Here is a 16,929-nt window from a genome sequence, read left to right as displayed (position 1 = left end):
GAGATAGAACACTAAACGTACCAGCTATGTTGGGATAGGTAAGTGAAATAACGACTGCAATAACATGTAAGTTAAATATACGATTTTATTTAAGAAAAAAAAAAAAACATTCGTTTGGCGGAGTGAAGCAGGCGGGCGTGATTCTGTTAATATTCCTGCAGTGCTCTAAAGTCCCACCAGTGTTGTTTTCCCTATCAATGTGTTTGGAAAGGCGCTGCGTGCAGAACCTTCACCATATTCAACTCATTTAACTCTTGCCTTATTGTGTTTATCGCCACCCGCAATGACAAGTAGCCTTAATACGAACATGTTACGTGAGGAGCAAACAAACACTGTAGGAAGAGGCACCATTAAGCCTCTTAGAGTGCTGGGGTTTCTCCTCAACAAAATAAAATGGTCTGGTGCATCTTCACAGTATAATTCCGAAAACCTTCACTGACGACAAAAGTAGTGATCGAGTTGTTCAAATGTCTCAGTGCATGTAACCTTATTTCTGCTCGGTAAAAATCTTCAAGCATGACTTCATTAAGTTTTCTTCTTTACGGACTGGCACCTCAATGAACATTTTTTTTTCTTTTTGTTCTCCTAGGCCAGTGCTCCCCTACATTTAAAAGAAAAGTGATCAAGGGGTTACGTACGCTATATCCTATAATTCAGATCTCACTATTCTCACCCCCATCATGTGGACACCAGGTGGTCTTCATCATCACCTCTTCTATCGTGCTGGAGAGGGAACGCCAATCACACCCAGCTATAGGCAGCGAGCGCTCATCTCCTTCATCATGCACGTAAACACTAAGGTTACAGATTTTCTTACCTCTCATTACAACAGAGGAATGGCTGGCCATGAATTCTGTTTCTCCCTTACGATGCTGGCTAGTCCCTTCTTCAGGAAAGCACCTCGCAGGCTGACTGACTGATCAAGAAGTGTGTGGCTCGAGACTCGGTGCGTCATTCATTCAAAACAGTGATTCGATCTCCCTCAAACAATTAATTTTGACGCGACTGTAAGCTCCGGTAATGGCACATGATGAAGTGACAGCAGTGACTGATAATCACTGCATATAACTCGGGTTGCATTTACTGAAGTGGCATTTGGTGTCAGATAAATTTGTAAGAACGATCCGAATATCCATGAACGACTCAAATTCACACATTTACCCTTAACTTTCTTTTATCGTTATGATTATACGGTGTAAAACTTGCATCCAATTACGAATACTGCACGAAATACACGTGTCCAATTATGAATACGACACGAACACACGCGTCCAGTCATGAATACAACATGAACACGCGTCCAGTCAGGAATACTGCAGGAACACACGCGTCCAGTCACGAATACTACACGAACACACGCGTCCAGTCACGAATATAACATGAACATGCGTCCAGTCACTAATACTCTACGAACACACGCGTCCAATCACGAATACTACACAAACACACGCGTCCAATCACGAATATTTCACGAACACACGCGTCCAGTCACGAATGCAACATGAACACGCGTCCAGTCATGAATACAATACAAACATGAGTAATAACAGGCACATAGGCACTGCAAAAATAATAGCTCTTCGAAAACAATCCACCCTTGATTTATAGTGCAGTAACCCCGAGTGAAGTACTGTAACTATACATGCACTCTCCGGGCAGAGTACGCCACTACTTACCCAGAACTTAATACGACACTTAACACTACCTCTAATATGCGTCCGGTATATCAGCACTTAATACGTGATAACATTATAAATCGCCCCTGTACGCTATCTCCTTGTTACACTGCATAGGTAGAGACTCAGGTGTTAGTGGATCCGTATAGCGTCAAGCAATGTGACTGATTAACTGACTGACTGTTTGGAAGACGGATTGATAGACTAATTCACTCACTCATCCATTTATTCACTTAGTTTAAGGTTAAAAATAAAGTCTTATTCTTGAGTGGTTGGAAAAATGATGTGGGTTATTAAAGTCTTGAAGGTCAGTGGCGGCTGAGAGTCACGTTGCAGAGGATGCTGAGATATGAAAAACAATTATCATAACTATCACCCACGGCCGCGTCTGTGTCACCAGTTCACATGACAGCACGACACCAGTATCTCGGCCCCCCATTATCTCCCCATCACCGTTAACTTTGCCTCCCATCACACCCCATCACTGGTACCTTGGCCTCCCATCACACCCTATCACCGGTACCTTGGCCCCTCACCACACCCCATCACCAGTACCTTGGCTCCCCCATCACACCCCATCACTTGTACCATCCAGCACTTGAGGATACGATTATTTAGTTCACCTGACAAGCTTTTATATGGTCATAAAAGTAACCTTCTCTGTCCAGGGAGAGATTAGAACCTGAAGTGAGTGGTAGCGGGGAGTGCTGAGGATTCCTGTCATCTGTCCCGCACAAGGAGAAAAAAGTCATTTAAAGTTTACCCTATCCCTTTTCTCGGCAGATATAATGTTTGGCTTTTAGTAACTATTACAAACATTACCACATTACAGTACACACTAGAACATCTGTTATGGCAACACCTCACTAACACCTGAGAGAGTGAATACTAGGCAGCACATCACATCTCAAAGTAATCATCTTGATTGAGATGAGAAACTGTATGAAAATAAATAAATAAATCGTACCATGCCTGAAAAAAAAAGTACCGTACTAATGATCCGTACTTTTACCGTCCCGACATATTACACACCCTTAAACAAGAAAAAAAAAAAAATACCACACCGTACTTGGAAAGCAAAAAAATAAATAAATAAAAAAAAAAAAAATATATATATATATATATATATATATATATATATATATATATATATATATATATATATATATATATATATATATATATATATATATATATATATATATATATATATATATATATATATATATATATATATATATCGTACCGGACTTTTACCGTCTTTAATTATAACCGTACCGTAACTTATCCTCGTACCGTCGCTAGCCACACGGCCCTGTATGCCGCCCCTTGACCCTTGATACAGGCGGAGCCAGCCGCCAGTATCCAATAAGCATGACGCAGTGGATGTGTAAAGGCTCTGAGGCACCATGCACGCCTTGCCGACACCGCCGCGTCACGTGGTGCTAGTCAAGGTCACCTGAAGCTGTTCACCTGACCTTGGCATGCTGACGAGGCGAGACAAAGGTTTCGGTAGGGAATGTTTATCTCAAAGCGAGACAGTGAAACGATCTCTGTGTGTGTGTGTGTGTGTTACAGTACGGACAAGTGAACTTATGTATCTGCTACAAGGGGAAAAACAACTGTTATTAGTAAAATGTACGAAGAGAACGTGAAGGTAATAATAGCGGTAGTAGTAGTAGTAGTAGTAGTAGTAGTAGTAGTAGTAGTAGTAGCAGCAGCAGAAATAGTACTATCGGCATTTTGCTACATTTAATTACACTCATCATTTCCTTCCTTTTTTTCCTTCCCTCCTTTCTTCTTCCCTTCCCTCCTTCCCTCCTTCCCACACCACCACCAACACCTCTCGTCACCTAAAGCTACCTCGTAAACCAACACTTCTCCCATCCTCCTCTTACTCTCTCCTCCAGCAACAGCAGCATGACCACGGCCGGCACCTCCTTGCCATGGCGCCGCAACAGGAAGAGCACCTGCAGTACAAGCAGCGGCAACGTGGTGGTGGTCCAAGGCGCCTACAAGTACTACGGCTCAGGGAAGAAGAAAGTGATGGTGCTGGAGAACCTCAACATGCGGGTTCCTCAGGGCGCCATGTGAGTATGTAAAGAAACACAAAGGAAAAACAAATACTGGTATATGTGTTGATTCTTATGAGATTGTTTGTGATAAGTAGATAATGTTTTCTTTTATGTAAGAGGGTTTCAAACTAAGGGCAACACAATGGAAGTATGAAAAAATAAAGGTCCACTGAGATGTCAGTCCCTAAAGAGAACAGCCAAACGGATCATTCACACTTGGAGGATAAGTGTCTTGAAACCTCCCTCTCCAAAAAGTTCAAATCACAGGAAGGAGATACAGAAGCAGGCAGGGAGTTCCACAGTTTACCAGAAAAAGAGACGAAAGACTGAGAATGCCGGTTAACTCTACATAGCTGGAACTTGATGATAATAAATGCAACACTAATACCCTCAACTACCTCTGTTTCCTATAGCTATGGTCTGTTGGGTCCAAGCGGCTGCGGCAAGACCACGTTACTGGGATGTCTGGTGAACCGCCTGCATCTCGACAAAGGAGAGATATTCCTCTTCGGCTTCTCCCCAGGCACCTCGGAGTCAGCGGTGCCCGGCCACAGGGTTGGCTATATGCCCCAGGTGAGAGAGAAAGAGAAGAACACTAGGGAAAGGGAAAAAGAGACGGGCACTAGGGAATAGGAGTTAGGGAAGGTTTGGAACGTTAGGAAAGGGTTGTAGTAGAATAGGATGCGTGTGAAAGGTACTGGAAGGTATGGAATGGAAAGTCGAGGGTGGTGATAATGTGGAAGAGCAGAGCAGAAGGGTATGTATGTGGGGGAGGGAAAGTGAAGGGAGGGGAGGGGAGGGGAGGCGAGGGCTGGGAAGGAAACACACACACACACACACACACACACACACATACACACACACACACACACATACACACACACACACACACACACACACACACACACACACACACACACACACACACATACACACACACACACACACACACACACACACACACACACACACACACACACACACACACACACATACAGAGAGAGAGAGAGAGAGAGAGAGAGAGAGAGAGAGAGAGAGAGAGAGAGAGAATTACAAAACATTACATCACCAAAGATACAAAACAAAGAAGAAAAAAATTACAACCCGATCTCTCCCGAACCTCACACCACCATCTCACAACCCCAACCCACCACCACCACCACCGCCGCCGCCACCGCCACCGCCACCTTCACCGTTCCAGGAGTTGGCGCTGTACCAGGAGTTTACAATCCTGGAAACACTGCATTACTTCGGCCGCATTCACCAGATGAGCAGCGGACATATCACCAGACGCACCGGTTTTCTCATCACCTTCCTCGACCTGCCCAACCCTGCACGACTCATCAGCCAACTCAGGTGAGGGACACAACCAAGCACAAAGGAAGAGCAAGCAGCAGCAGATCCACTGTCCCTTATGAGACTGTTTGTGATAAGCTGTACGTGTGTTGATTAAAATTTGTAGGAGAAGAAAAGTGAAAGAGGGATGGGAGGGAGGGAGGGAGGAAGGAAGAAAGGAAGGAAGAAAGGAAGGAAGGAAGAAAGGAAGGAAAGAAGGAAGGAAGGAAATGAACGGAAGGGAAGGGAAGAGATGGGAAGAGAAGGGGAGAGAAGGGGAGAGAAAAGAAAACGGGAGGGGGGGAAGGAGGGAGGGAAGTAACAAGTATATAAGCTTAAGAATAATACAGAAATTGATGGAAAATAAGTAAATGAGAGAGAGAGAGAGAGAGAGAGAGAGAGAGAGAGAGAGAGAGAGAGAGAGAGAGAGAGAGAGAGAGAGAGTGTGTGTGTGTGCCATCTAACCCCCGCCCTCCCCATCCTCCCTTCAGCGGCGGGCAGCAGCGGCGCGTCAGCCTGGCCGCGGCACTCCTGCACGAACCGGAACTGCTGATCCTGGACGAGCCCACGGTGGGGGTGGATCCCCTACTTAGGAGCAGGTGTGTGTGTGTGTGTGTGTGTGTGTGTTTGGAATCATAAAAACCACAACAATGATGATGATATTAATAACAACAACAACAACAACAACAACAACAATAACAACAATAATAATAATAATAATAATAATAATAAAAATAATAATAATAATAATGATAATAATAATAATAATAATAATAATCACCTTTTCTTCCCTCTTCCCCTCTTCCAACTTTACTTTTCGTTCCTTCCTGCGCCGCCTCCTCGTTCTCTTCCACCTTCTCCCCCGCTCCTCCTTCTGCTCCTCCTGCTCCTCCTCTCCCCCATCCCACCGCAGCATCTGGGAGCACCTGCTGGAGGTGTGCAACAGCGGCAACACCACCATCATCATCACCACGCACTACATCGAGGAGGCACGCCAGGCAGACAAGGTGGTGCACTAAGCCAAAAAAAAAAAAAAATGATACGTAGCAGTAGAGGAATTCAATAGACATGGTATTATATTCTGAAACACCTATGCGCCGCACCCTGACTACTTTGAAAGGGCTCTACTTGAAGTTATAAAGGTTTTTAAGGGTGTTTTTTTTTTCATGATTGTGGTGTAGTGACAGATTAACAAGATTTCTACGTTATCAACAGGAAAAAACACTATTGACAATTCGGCTAATCATCTCTGTGACCTTTAAAAATAGTTGCGGTGAGAGAGCAAGGCGTTTCTGAATACGGGTTTATGTAAGGGCAAGGACAAGTTAGAAGGGAATAGAGGCGTGTACACAGGATAGGAGCTTTCAATAGAGATATATAATGCTGATAATGACCACTAGATGGGTAATGTCAGGATCCATATCAGTACTGTTTGTTGTCAAGCGTCTGAGTTATAGTTGAAATTCGACGCTTCTGTGTTGGTGCGTGGATCGAGGCACTAATGAGAGTAAAGAGAGGGATGCGAGGTTATTGTTTTTAGGGTTTATAAAGTGTGGTGACGGTTCGTGGCTGCCTATGCTCGCTTCCTGGTACACTTTTCATTCGAGCATCACCAGCGCATCCAGTATTACCGCCACTACTAACGCCACCATCACCACTACCACCACCACCACCAACAACAACAATAATTACAGCAACGACACTCACTGCCAACACTTTCATCACGTACCAAAATCATTACCATCATTATCACCATTTTTCCACCAACACCACCACCACCACCACCACCACCACTACTAACAACAGCAGCAGCAGCAACAACAATAACAACAACAACAACAACAACAACAACAACAACAACAACAACAACAACAACAACAATAATAATAATAATAGTTTTAATGATAATAACAACAGGTGGGGCTGATGCGCGGGGGCCGCCTGCTGGCCGAGACCTCCCCCTACAGCCTCATCCAGCATTTTGGCATCCCCTCCCTCGAGGACATCTTCCTCAAGCTGTGCCTCGAGAACAGAAGCGGAGAGGACGAACTTCTTCACGGCAAGGTGTGTGTGCGTGTGTGTGTGTGTGTGTGTGTGTGTGTGTGTGTGCAGTCACTACCACGATAATCAACTGCTTATCTGGGAAGCTTCACTGACTACACATATACAGTTAGTATATGTGGTTCTGTTCGGAGTTACAGTGCATTTACTGTAAAACGTTCCGTTGCAATGGGATTTTGTAAGATTCAGATTCAATGGAAATATATTACAATTTAAATCTACTATATGACTGAAATTACATATATGTGTTTCAAAACACTGAAAATAACAACTGAAATTCTCTTAAGAAACTCCACGGGATCAGACGGGCGAACACTGAGGCCTCAAAAGTCTAAATTTAGATGTCGATTTTCATGCATTAGCAAGTGTTAGTTTTGTAAGTGGACGTGGTTGCTTGTTAGTGCCTGTGTGATACAGTACACACCCACACACCGTACTCCTATCCAACATAGTGTTACATTTATTCGAGTACAATGCACAATGCAAAACAAGGCTAAGTCCATCAGTGTTGCTTTGTCCCTCAAATTTCCCTCTTCTTGACTAAAACCTTATCTTTTAGCCTCTAATCAGATATTAATCAGCAACATTATTTGGGCGGAAGTCGAAACTTATAACTTTGCAAACTGGAGCTTCCCATCCTACGGCACCTTGTCCATTATTGAATTAATCTTAAATGTTGGTGTAACCCAGCTTTGCCTAAGCAGGAGTAGCGCCCAGCAATTCTTTGTGCCCGACATGAGAATCGTAATGTTATAATTTGCACCACTTATTTTCCAAAAGTTCAATCACCGAGAACTGAGAATGGGAAAAGAACTACAACAAAACCACAGTAGCGGCATGGCAACGATGTAAAAAAAGAGAGAAAAAAAAAAAAAAAGAAAGACTGATACAGGTAACTGTCAGTGAAGCTGTAGCAATACCAAACACATAGCCTGACGATGCACCTAGATCATCTCCTCAGCTTGTGTCCAATTTCTATTCAGTTTCTATTATGATGCACACAGATATGCTTGAATTCAAGGCAACGCAACCTAACTCTCGGTGACACCTGCTTGTCATCTTCCTGAATCGTCACACAGGTGCATGAAGTGATGGCCACACACAATATTTACCAACGTGTTACCATGAGTCTAACCGCTAAACACTACCTCTACCACCGCATTAAATTCAACATCATCTACAAACCCCTCACGCTTTCTTTCCCTGTGCACCACGACGAGTACACCTAATGGCGTCCCGAGCACACACCACCGGGATGAGCACATCCAATCCCATGGCAATGTAAACATGCACAATTCACCGTCCCAAGTGAATCAGTTCTCTAAAACATGCCAATCTACTCACGAATAATCTTCCTTGACTTGAAGCAGGGAAGCACCACTCCAAGTCCAGCCTTCTTATAGGATAACCAGCCGCTCTTCCTTCATCAGCCGAGACATGAATGAAGCCTCAGCCGCCCACCATCTGCACTGCACTACAAGCTTAATAAAGCCTTTCTATTTCATTTTATGACGCAAAACTTACATCACTGGCGAAGGATTTTTAATGTATGAACAATTAATTCATTCCGACTTGAGACGAGCAAAAAGGTAAACATTTACCTATACATTTTTCATGACCTTAAAGGCTGTACAGATTTCCACATTTTTGTAAAGAATGGAGGGTGAAAGTAATGAGTGTTTGTAATAGGTGTGGTATGTCAAGTAAAGTTGACAGAATGAAATGTAGCTTGGAAGAGTGGCCATATGCAGCCCTCAAGGTGCTTTGTCCACACAAAATGAGAGTGAGATGACTATATAAGATGTAGTGAGCGCAAGGGGACCACCCACTTTTAATTGAAAAGACAGAGTGAGAAAAAAAGTCAGAGAAGAATGAGAGGATTACAACATATAGAGAGGGAATGCAAGGACAGAAATTAAATTAATAGAGGTTCTTCTATCGCAACCATTCCCTGATGGAGCTCTTAAGAACAGTCGTCATGGATAGATAGATAGAGATAGATAAATTAATAAATAAATAAATAAGTAAGTAAATAGAAAGATAAATAAACATATATATATATATATATATATATATATATATATATATATATATATATATATATATATATATATATATATATATATATATATATAGATAGATAGATAGATAGATAGATAGATAGATAGATAGATAGATAGATAGATAGATACATACATAGATACATAGATAGATAGATAGATAGATAGATACATAGATAGACAGATACATAGATAGATAGATAAACACCTTAATGTATTACTTCATGCCTGTTGCATAAAGCTCGAACATTCCATCGTCCTTCACACCCAGCAATTACTTTACATTTTCAGCCTCCTTTGCAGTCATCATCTTACCATCCTCTGTTCTCATTCTCATCTTTTCCAGGTGTTCGTTTTCGCACAAATATTCATCCTTAAAGCTTCCCTTCTCACCCACCTTCACGTATTCCCTCACTTTCTTATTTCGTTCCCTTCCCTCTCAGGTGAACGTGGCCTTTGAAGGGGAAACGTCAGGCACAAAGCCCCTGCCCGGGTCCCTGCCAGAAGCGCGGGGCTCCCTGAAGATACTGCAAGAGGACGTGGATCCAACAACGGGACATGTGATGTTGAGAGACTCCAGCGAGAACAACATTCTTTTGGTGAGAGAGAGAGAGAGAGAGAGAGAGAGAGAGAGAGAGAGAGAGAGAGAGAGAGAGAGAGAGAGAGAGAGAGAGAGAGTGTGTGTGTGTGTGTGTGTGTGTCAGTGTTTCCTTTCGTTTCCAACAGTCGCCCTGGGTTCGAACCTCAAAGTACGAGAGGGTTTTCTCCATGGACCGGTTCACCGCCCTACTCATCAAGAACTTTATCAGACTGTGGAGAAATAAAGGGTGAGAAGTGTTCTCTCTCTCTCTCTCTCTCTCTCTCTCTCTCTCTCTCTCTCTCTCTCTCTCTCTCTCTCTCTCTCTCTCTCTCTCTCTCTCTCTCTCCTTTACCTGTTTTGTGCGATGATCAACCGTATATTGGAAAAAAAAAACATAGTATATACATATATATTTGTACATATGTAAAATCCTCTTTTCTCTTTCTCTTTAACCTTATTCCTACAGGTTTCTTCTCTTCTCGTTCCTCATGCCGCCTCTACAGACAGTCCTCTTCTGCCTCACGGTCGGGGGCACTCCCTATGACCTCCCCATGGGCATCGTCAATCTGGACGAAGGATATCACATACCTGCCATCCTTGGCGACGACTTCATGTTCTCCCAGTCCTACATCCGAGAGCTGAACAACAGAACTATCACCAAGGCGAGTTGACGATGGCCCTTATGAAATGTATATGTGTGTGTTTGTGGTATGGACTTGCAATTCTTAACCTTTCACAGCAACACGAAACAATTAACAGCACCAAAAGCAATGCATGAAGTCTTTATATAAGCATCTGCAAGAAAATTAGAGATGAAAAAATAGTAAGTCTATTTTTGCAATTTCTTCCCAGTTCAAAGATTGGATGTGGCTGTAGAACAAATATAGATTGATAATTAGGGAAAGGTGTACCAAGTGGCAGTCAAAGAGTTAAGGTGAAAAGTACCTAAACTACTATTACTACAACAACAACTGGTAGTACTACTATGAGCAAAATGCAAATAGAAACTGTACAACCACATCTTCCCTTGCAAGATATCAAGACTCCTCCAACTTCGGATTCTCTTTTTGCTCCCTTCCTCCACCGCCTCCCCCCCCCCCCCGCCTTTTTTTTTCCTTTAGGGACTGGCACCCCAGTGGGACTTTTTCTTTATAAATGTTGTAGCCCTTTACCAGTACTCCTCTTCCATAAAAGAAAAAAAAAAATCTCTATCCTCCCCACCTTGTCTTTGCTCTACAGAAGTTTTACGACAGCTTCGATAAAGGGTATGCAGCAGTGGAGGACGGCAGCACTTGGGGCCTGATCTATTTCAGCCCTAACTTCACCAAGGGTATTCTTGCCTTCTATGGGTCGACAAAAATACCGGAAGTAAACGGAACTGACAAGGAGGCGGCCATGATCCATATATACATGGATAACACCAGTAAGTATGTGTGTACTCGTATGTGTGTGTGTGTGTGTGTGTGTGTGTGTGTGTGTGTGTGTGTATGTCACGGCTTTGTATACGCAGATCTCTTAGTTTTATTACTTTTAGAATATCCGATATAACCATGCTCTAATGTTACTAATACTATTATTTTTGTTATTTATGTTCTGCTTTATTGAATAATCCATTATTATGAATGTTGTTCTTGTGACTTTATAATTACAGAAACCACTAATTTTACAGTATACTCAGTATGTTTGATTTAGCCTTTGTGATTTTGTGGTCAATAAAAAATAATCTTATTTAATCTAATCTGTGTATTTTGCATGTGTCAATAATGTTACATAGAAAGTTCTTGAATCTGTTAAACTAAAAAGAGAATTCAAAAAAAAGGAAATACAGTATTATATAAAGATAATAAACCACAAACTCTCTCTCTCTCTCTCTCTCTCTCTCTCTCTCTCTCTCTCTCTCTCTCTCTCTCTCTCTCTCTCTCTCTCTCTCTCTCTCACACAGACTCCCAGATCTCGGCCACGCTGGGCTTCGCGCTGCTCAGCTCTCTGGAGAAGTTCCTGGAGGATGTGATTCAGGACGTGGAGGACATAACGCACTTCCCCATCGACACCAGCAAGCTTGCCCTTCCTATCGATGTACGGAGCATTCTGAAACACTTCTAGGCCGCACCTCCACTACTTTCGAAAGGATCCAGTTTAAGTTAGACGGGTTTTAAAAGTTTTTTTTTTTTTTTTTTTTTTTTAGTTCTAGTGGCAGTTTAGTAGAATTTTTAAATTAAAAGAGGAAAATCATTCTTGAGAACCCGGGTAATCCTTTCCGTGGCCTTTGAAAATAGTCGCGGAGAGAAAGAGAGAGAGAGAGAGAGAGAGAGAGAGAGAGAGAGAGAGAGAGAGAGAGAGAGAGAGAGAGAGAGAGAATTATAGTGATTCATAATGCTTGTTTAAGTATTTTTTTGCAGGACCGAGTGATGCTTGTAATGTGTATTGAAACACACACACACACACACACACACACACACACACACACACTATAAAAACTTTCTGTAATTTTGCCATTCCGGTTTTTTTTTTTTGTGTGTGTGTGTATTTCCGTCCTTGTTTCATCTTTAAAGACAATTCATTGAGAGACCTAAGTTTGCTTGTTTAAATCAGTGAAGCTTCAATATTTCACAATGTAACCTTTGCTTTCAGTTCGCCAAACCAGTGTACGGGTCAGCCGATGCGTCCTTCACTGAGTTCATGGCGCCGGGAGTAATTCTGACGTGAGTATAAAGGGGTTTCACGTGACATCATTTCCTCCTTCCCCCCCACTCTCTCTCTCTCTCTCTCTCTCTCTCTCTCTCTCTCTCTCTCTCTCTCTCATGTAATGTCACTAGGAGTAGCCTACATAATACAGTATCTTAAAAGTTTGCTACACTTAAAGCCATACTGCGAAACATTTCTGTGGTGCATTTCCACTACATTTGAAAGGCTCTAGTTGAAGGGGAACGTGTTTTCAAGGGTGTTTTTACAGTTCTTGTGACAAATTAACAAGATCTTTATATCATTAACAGGATAAACACTCTTGGAACATGGCTAATCATCTCTGTGGCCTTTGAAAATAATCGTAGTGAGAATGTAAAGCATTTCAGAACATGAACTGTTGCATTGCTTTTCCGTAGACAACCAGTCGTTTCAGATATATTGTTTTCTGTAAGTTTGTCAGAATGACATTTTTTTTTTACCATATGATCTCATGTTTCCTGCGAGCAAGTTTTCAGAGGGACAGATGAAGTGGGAGAGAGCTTTGCCTCATTCTGTCTTATTTTCCCCACGTTGTTTATTGTTAGTGATACATACATCTGGTGATGTATAGATCAATATGTCCTCTGGGATCTGTTCTTTTCATGTAATCTCTCTCTCTCTCTCTCTCTCTCTCTCTCTCTCTCTCTCTCTCTCTCCACAGCATCACGTACTTCATGGCTGTGGGACTGACGGCACTTTCCTTCATCATAGAGCGAAAGGAAGGACTGTTGGACCGTTCCTGGGTGTCCGGTGAGTGGATGGATCGTGGGAGAGAGAGAGAGAGAGAGAGAGAGAGATCCTTGGGAGTGTGCACAGGGAGCAGTCAATTTTCTTCTACGCTCAACTTCGTCTTCAGTCTTCTGTAGTGAATGAAAGGAGGGTTTGGATGGCGCAAGGAATGAGTGTGGTGGCAGCGGTGGGTGGTGGAGTATGGGTTACAGAGAAATGTATAATGATTGGTTTGCTAAGAAGGATGATGGCATGTTCTATGGTTACTGAATTGATTAATGAAACACTGGTAATCGTAATAGTAGTAGTAGTAGTAGTTAATGTTGTTATTGCACAAGTATCATCAATAGATTCATTAAATACTATTATGCATATCCTTAAAAGTAAATTACTGCACTACGATATTGTGCTCCTATCGCTCCATCCCCCCCCAAAAAAAAAGCAACATTTGACAACTGATCCATCCACATTATAACTAACATGCCATTTTTTATCTTTCCTCTTGGCAGGCGTGCAGTCCAGTGAGGTGATGCTGGCACACCTGGCGACGCAGATGTTGGTGATGCTGGTGCAGATTTCCCTCATCCTGGTATTCATGTTCCCGGTGTTCCAGCTCCCGTGTAAAGGCAGCATGGTGTGGGTAGTGCTGCTGTCCGTGCTGCAAGGTTTCTGTGGCATGACTTTTGGTGGGTTACATTACTTTAAAGGGTTGTGTAGATGAAGAATAAATGTATGAAAAGTTGGTAAGGGCAGCAGGTAACGTGCAAGGTACTGGAATAGGTTTGAAAGAAGGCTTGTGTTGACCCAGGGTGGATGTATGAATGGTTATGATCAGATCAGCAAGCAACACTGGAGGTAATGGGCTAAGTTTAAGGGAAGGGACTAAAGGGAGAAGAAATAGTGTAGTAAGATTATTAATAATTTAAATGTTTCACTGAGTACATTGTCACAAGAATTACAGGAGGACAGTATAATATTTTTCATTCAAAGGATTCTTAGGTAAAGAAAAAAAAAAGCACAACAAATGAGTGATATTATATACAGAAAGGTTAATAAGGAGATAAATTGATGGCCTCATGAATCAGGGAAATAATACATCAGGACAAGAAGGTGGTGATGGTCAAGGGGGACTGGAAAATATCCAAGGCCAGGAAACATGAAAAGTTATGAAGGATGAAAAATGGAAATAGTGGTTGTGTACCTTTCTTCCAGGATTGATGACATCAGCACTCTCCAATGATGAGAACACAGCAATCATGATGGCACTTGGGATCTTCTACCCACTGCTGCTGCTGTCAGGCATAGTGTGGCCTATCCAAGGCATTCCAGTGGCTCTCAGGTGAATATTGTGCTGTGGAAAATATTTCAAATTAATCTAATTCATAATAAGCATGCATGTGACATCTGAAAATATGGTGTGACATTTAGAACCATCTCTCCACCTGGTGCTTTTAGTCACCTTTTTCCAATTTCTGATAGCAATAATCTTTTCTGTTTTCCATACAGATATGTGTCGTATGTCCTGCCACAGACCTATGCATGTGAGGCCATCCGTGCTATACTGTACAAAGGCTGGGACATCACATATGCTACAGTCTACCTGGGCTACCTGGTCACCATTGCCTGGCTCATCATCCATCTAGTCATTGCTCTCATTGCCATCAGGGTGCGAAAATGATCCCTGTAATGCCTGCCAGGCACAGTGTCACAGGCAATGCACAAAAGTACTTTCTCTCAGGGATAGAGGTAGGGAGGTGTATATCCTTAGAACACAGATATACATTAATAATATACAACAAAAACTTAATGAAAGGTGTCATAATCATTTGACTGTTTTCAAAGACATCCATACATACCTTCACAGCATAAAAAGTACATTGCAAATGGTATTTCTCACTTGGACACATATCAGATGTTAATGGTTCACTGGATCTCCCAGCAGCTGGTCACAAGGAGATGGAAATGTTGTATTGAAGGCAGATGGCAAAGCTAGCAATGAATAATATGTGGTCTGGCTATCTGGGATCCTTTCCTTCACAGAAACTAAGTAACAAATATGCTTTGTTTTTTTACCGGAATACAAACATGCATACTTTCATATCTTTGATAAACTCCCATGCATTTAAAGGGCATATTTGAGAACATCATAATCAATAACCAAGTACAGTGTCTGATCCTTATCCATTTTCTCTGCCATACACATAGCCTTTTAAAATATTTAGTTTTGTGAGTCTGACAAAGTGTTTCGTTCAAATGAAAACTAAAAAGATATTGTACAAAATAGTGGAATAAGCACTCATGTTCAAAATATTGAAGTAAAGCAGTGAATTATTCCTTAGAATTATAAAAAAGATATACTGTAAGTGGTGGAATCAGAGGATTGTTCACCAACTATGTGTGTACATATTTATGTAACTATTGCATATACCAAGTTCAGATGATTCCTTCAAATGGATAACTGAGATGTCATGCTTTCTCTCATGGCAGGAATAAAAGCAGAGGAGGAAGTACCCCTGGCTCCATCCCTTTTAGTCACCTTTCACCCTGGCTCCATCCCTTTTAGTCACCTTTCACGACACACACAATACAATGGCAGCTTGGGTGTGGAGTGTGGCTAGGCTGTGTCTCCCTGTGATACAGGGAAGAGATTCTGTAGAGTTGCATATAGGTTCTGAAAGTAATTTGGTTTCATCTCAATGGAATCAGAAAAGTGTAAATAAGGTCAATACATATATGTTTTGATAACTGCTCTATGAAACCAAATGGAACATAAATACTTCCACAGCAGGTGTTCCTAATTGCACCTGGCATTACATAATAATTCTTACACACACACACACACACACACACACACACACCGCGTAGTGTAGTGGTTAGCACACTCGGCTCTTAACCAAGAAGCCTCGGGTTTGAATCCCAGGCGCGGCAAGACAAATGGGCAACCCCCTTAATGTATAGCCCCTGTTCACCTAGCAGCAAGTAGTAGGTACGGGATGTAACCCGAGGGGTTGTGACCTTGCTGTCCCAGTGTGTGGTGTGTAAGTGGTCTCAGTCCTACCCAAAGATCAATCACTATGAGCTCTGAGCTCTTTCTGTAGGGTAACAGCTGGCTGGGTGACCAGCAGATGACTGTAGGTGAATCACACACTGAAAGAGGAGATAGAGGTGAGGAGTGAATATGAGCTTAAGGAAAGACTGTATAAATGGATATGGAAACAGAGTATACTGTAACTAGGTAAATCATCTCTCTCTCTCTCTCTCTCTCTCTCTCTCTCTCTCTCTCTCTCTCTCTCTCTCTCTCTCTCTCTCTCTTGGTATGAGCTTTTTAATAATCTGCCCTTTACAGTACAGCTAAGTAATTTTTAAGGATGAAACATGATGCATCTTCCTAAGAAACAGGAAAGTCTTCCTTAAAGGAACATTAGTCATCCAGTTTGTGTACAAGTACATTACTGTAATAATATTTTATCATGTCTGTCTATTTCTGTGTGGTGTAAGTTACAAAATACAGACAAAAATTTATGTTAAGTAGACATGATTGAGACAAAAATAATGTCTTAAGTCAAAATAGAAATTACATAAAAATGCCAATGTGATAACTAATTATACAATGCAAAATAAGATGTAAATATAAGTAATGATTATATCTATGAACATGAAATGTGTTGTATTAATATATAATTGAAGAA

At 41.9% G+C, this 16,929-nt stretch overlaps 1 protein-coding gene and 1 long non-coding RNA gene across 2 annotated transcripts in view; one reads left to right on the top strand and one right to left on the bottom strand.

Moving 5' to 3' along the window:
* Window positions 1–2,719, bottom strand: part of LOC135094323 (uncharacterized) — a 13,308-nt gene extending 10,589 nt beyond the window's left edge. Inside the window, exon 1 of the long non-coding RNA XR_010263737.1 lies at window positions 818–2,719. This is a non-coding gene — a long non-coding RNA (uncharacterized LOC135094323). The remainder of the gene's footprint in view (window positions 1–817) is intronic.
* The window catches only part of LOC135094263 (ABC transporter G family member 20-like), a 19,427-nt gene extending 2,498 nt beyond the window's left edge, over window positions 1–16,929 (top strand). Inside the window, exons 2-17 of the mRNA XM_063994248.1 lie at window positions 3,587–3,766; window positions 4,165–4,324; window positions 4,953–5,107; window positions 5,578–5,685; window positions 6,000–6,093; window positions 7,004–7,150; window positions 9,651–9,806; window positions 9,934–10,034; window positions 10,254–10,449; window positions 11,027–11,210; window positions 11,730–11,863; window positions 12,419–12,489; window positions 13,173–13,261; window positions 13,750–13,926; window positions 14,453–14,579; window positions 14,747–16,929. Coding sequence (XP_063850318.1) covers window positions 3,587–3,766; window positions 4,165–4,324; window positions 4,953–5,107; window positions 5,578–5,685; window positions 6,000–6,093; window positions 7,004–7,150; window positions 9,651–9,806; window positions 9,934–10,034; window positions 10,254–10,449; window positions 11,027–11,210; window positions 11,730–11,863; window positions 12,419–12,489; window positions 13,173–13,261; window positions 13,750–13,926; window positions 14,453–14,579; window positions 14,747–14,918 — 2,251 coding nt within the window. The 3' untranslated portion in view covers window positions 14,919–16,929. The remainder of the gene's footprint in view (window positions 1–3,586; window positions 3,767–4,164; window positions 4,325–4,952; window positions 5,108–5,577; window positions 5,686–5,999; window positions 6,094–7,003; window positions 7,151–9,650; window positions 9,807–9,933; window positions 10,035–10,253; window positions 10,450–11,026; window positions 11,211–11,729; window positions 11,864–12,418; window positions 12,490–13,172; window positions 13,262–13,749; window positions 13,927–14,452; window positions 14,580–14,746) is intronic.

Source organism: Scylla paramamosain, chromosome 3, assembly GCF_035594125.1.
Source record: "Scylla paramamosain isolate STU-SP2022 chromosome 3, ASM3559412v1, whole genome shotgun sequence".
Classification (NCBI taxonomy): domain Eukaryota; kingdom Metazoa; phylum Arthropoda; class Malacostraca; order Decapoda; family Portunidae; genus Scylla; species Scylla paramamosain.
The sequence above is the reverse complement of the archived record's forward strand: the minus strand, read 5'-3'. Positions and strand labels throughout refer to the sequence as shown.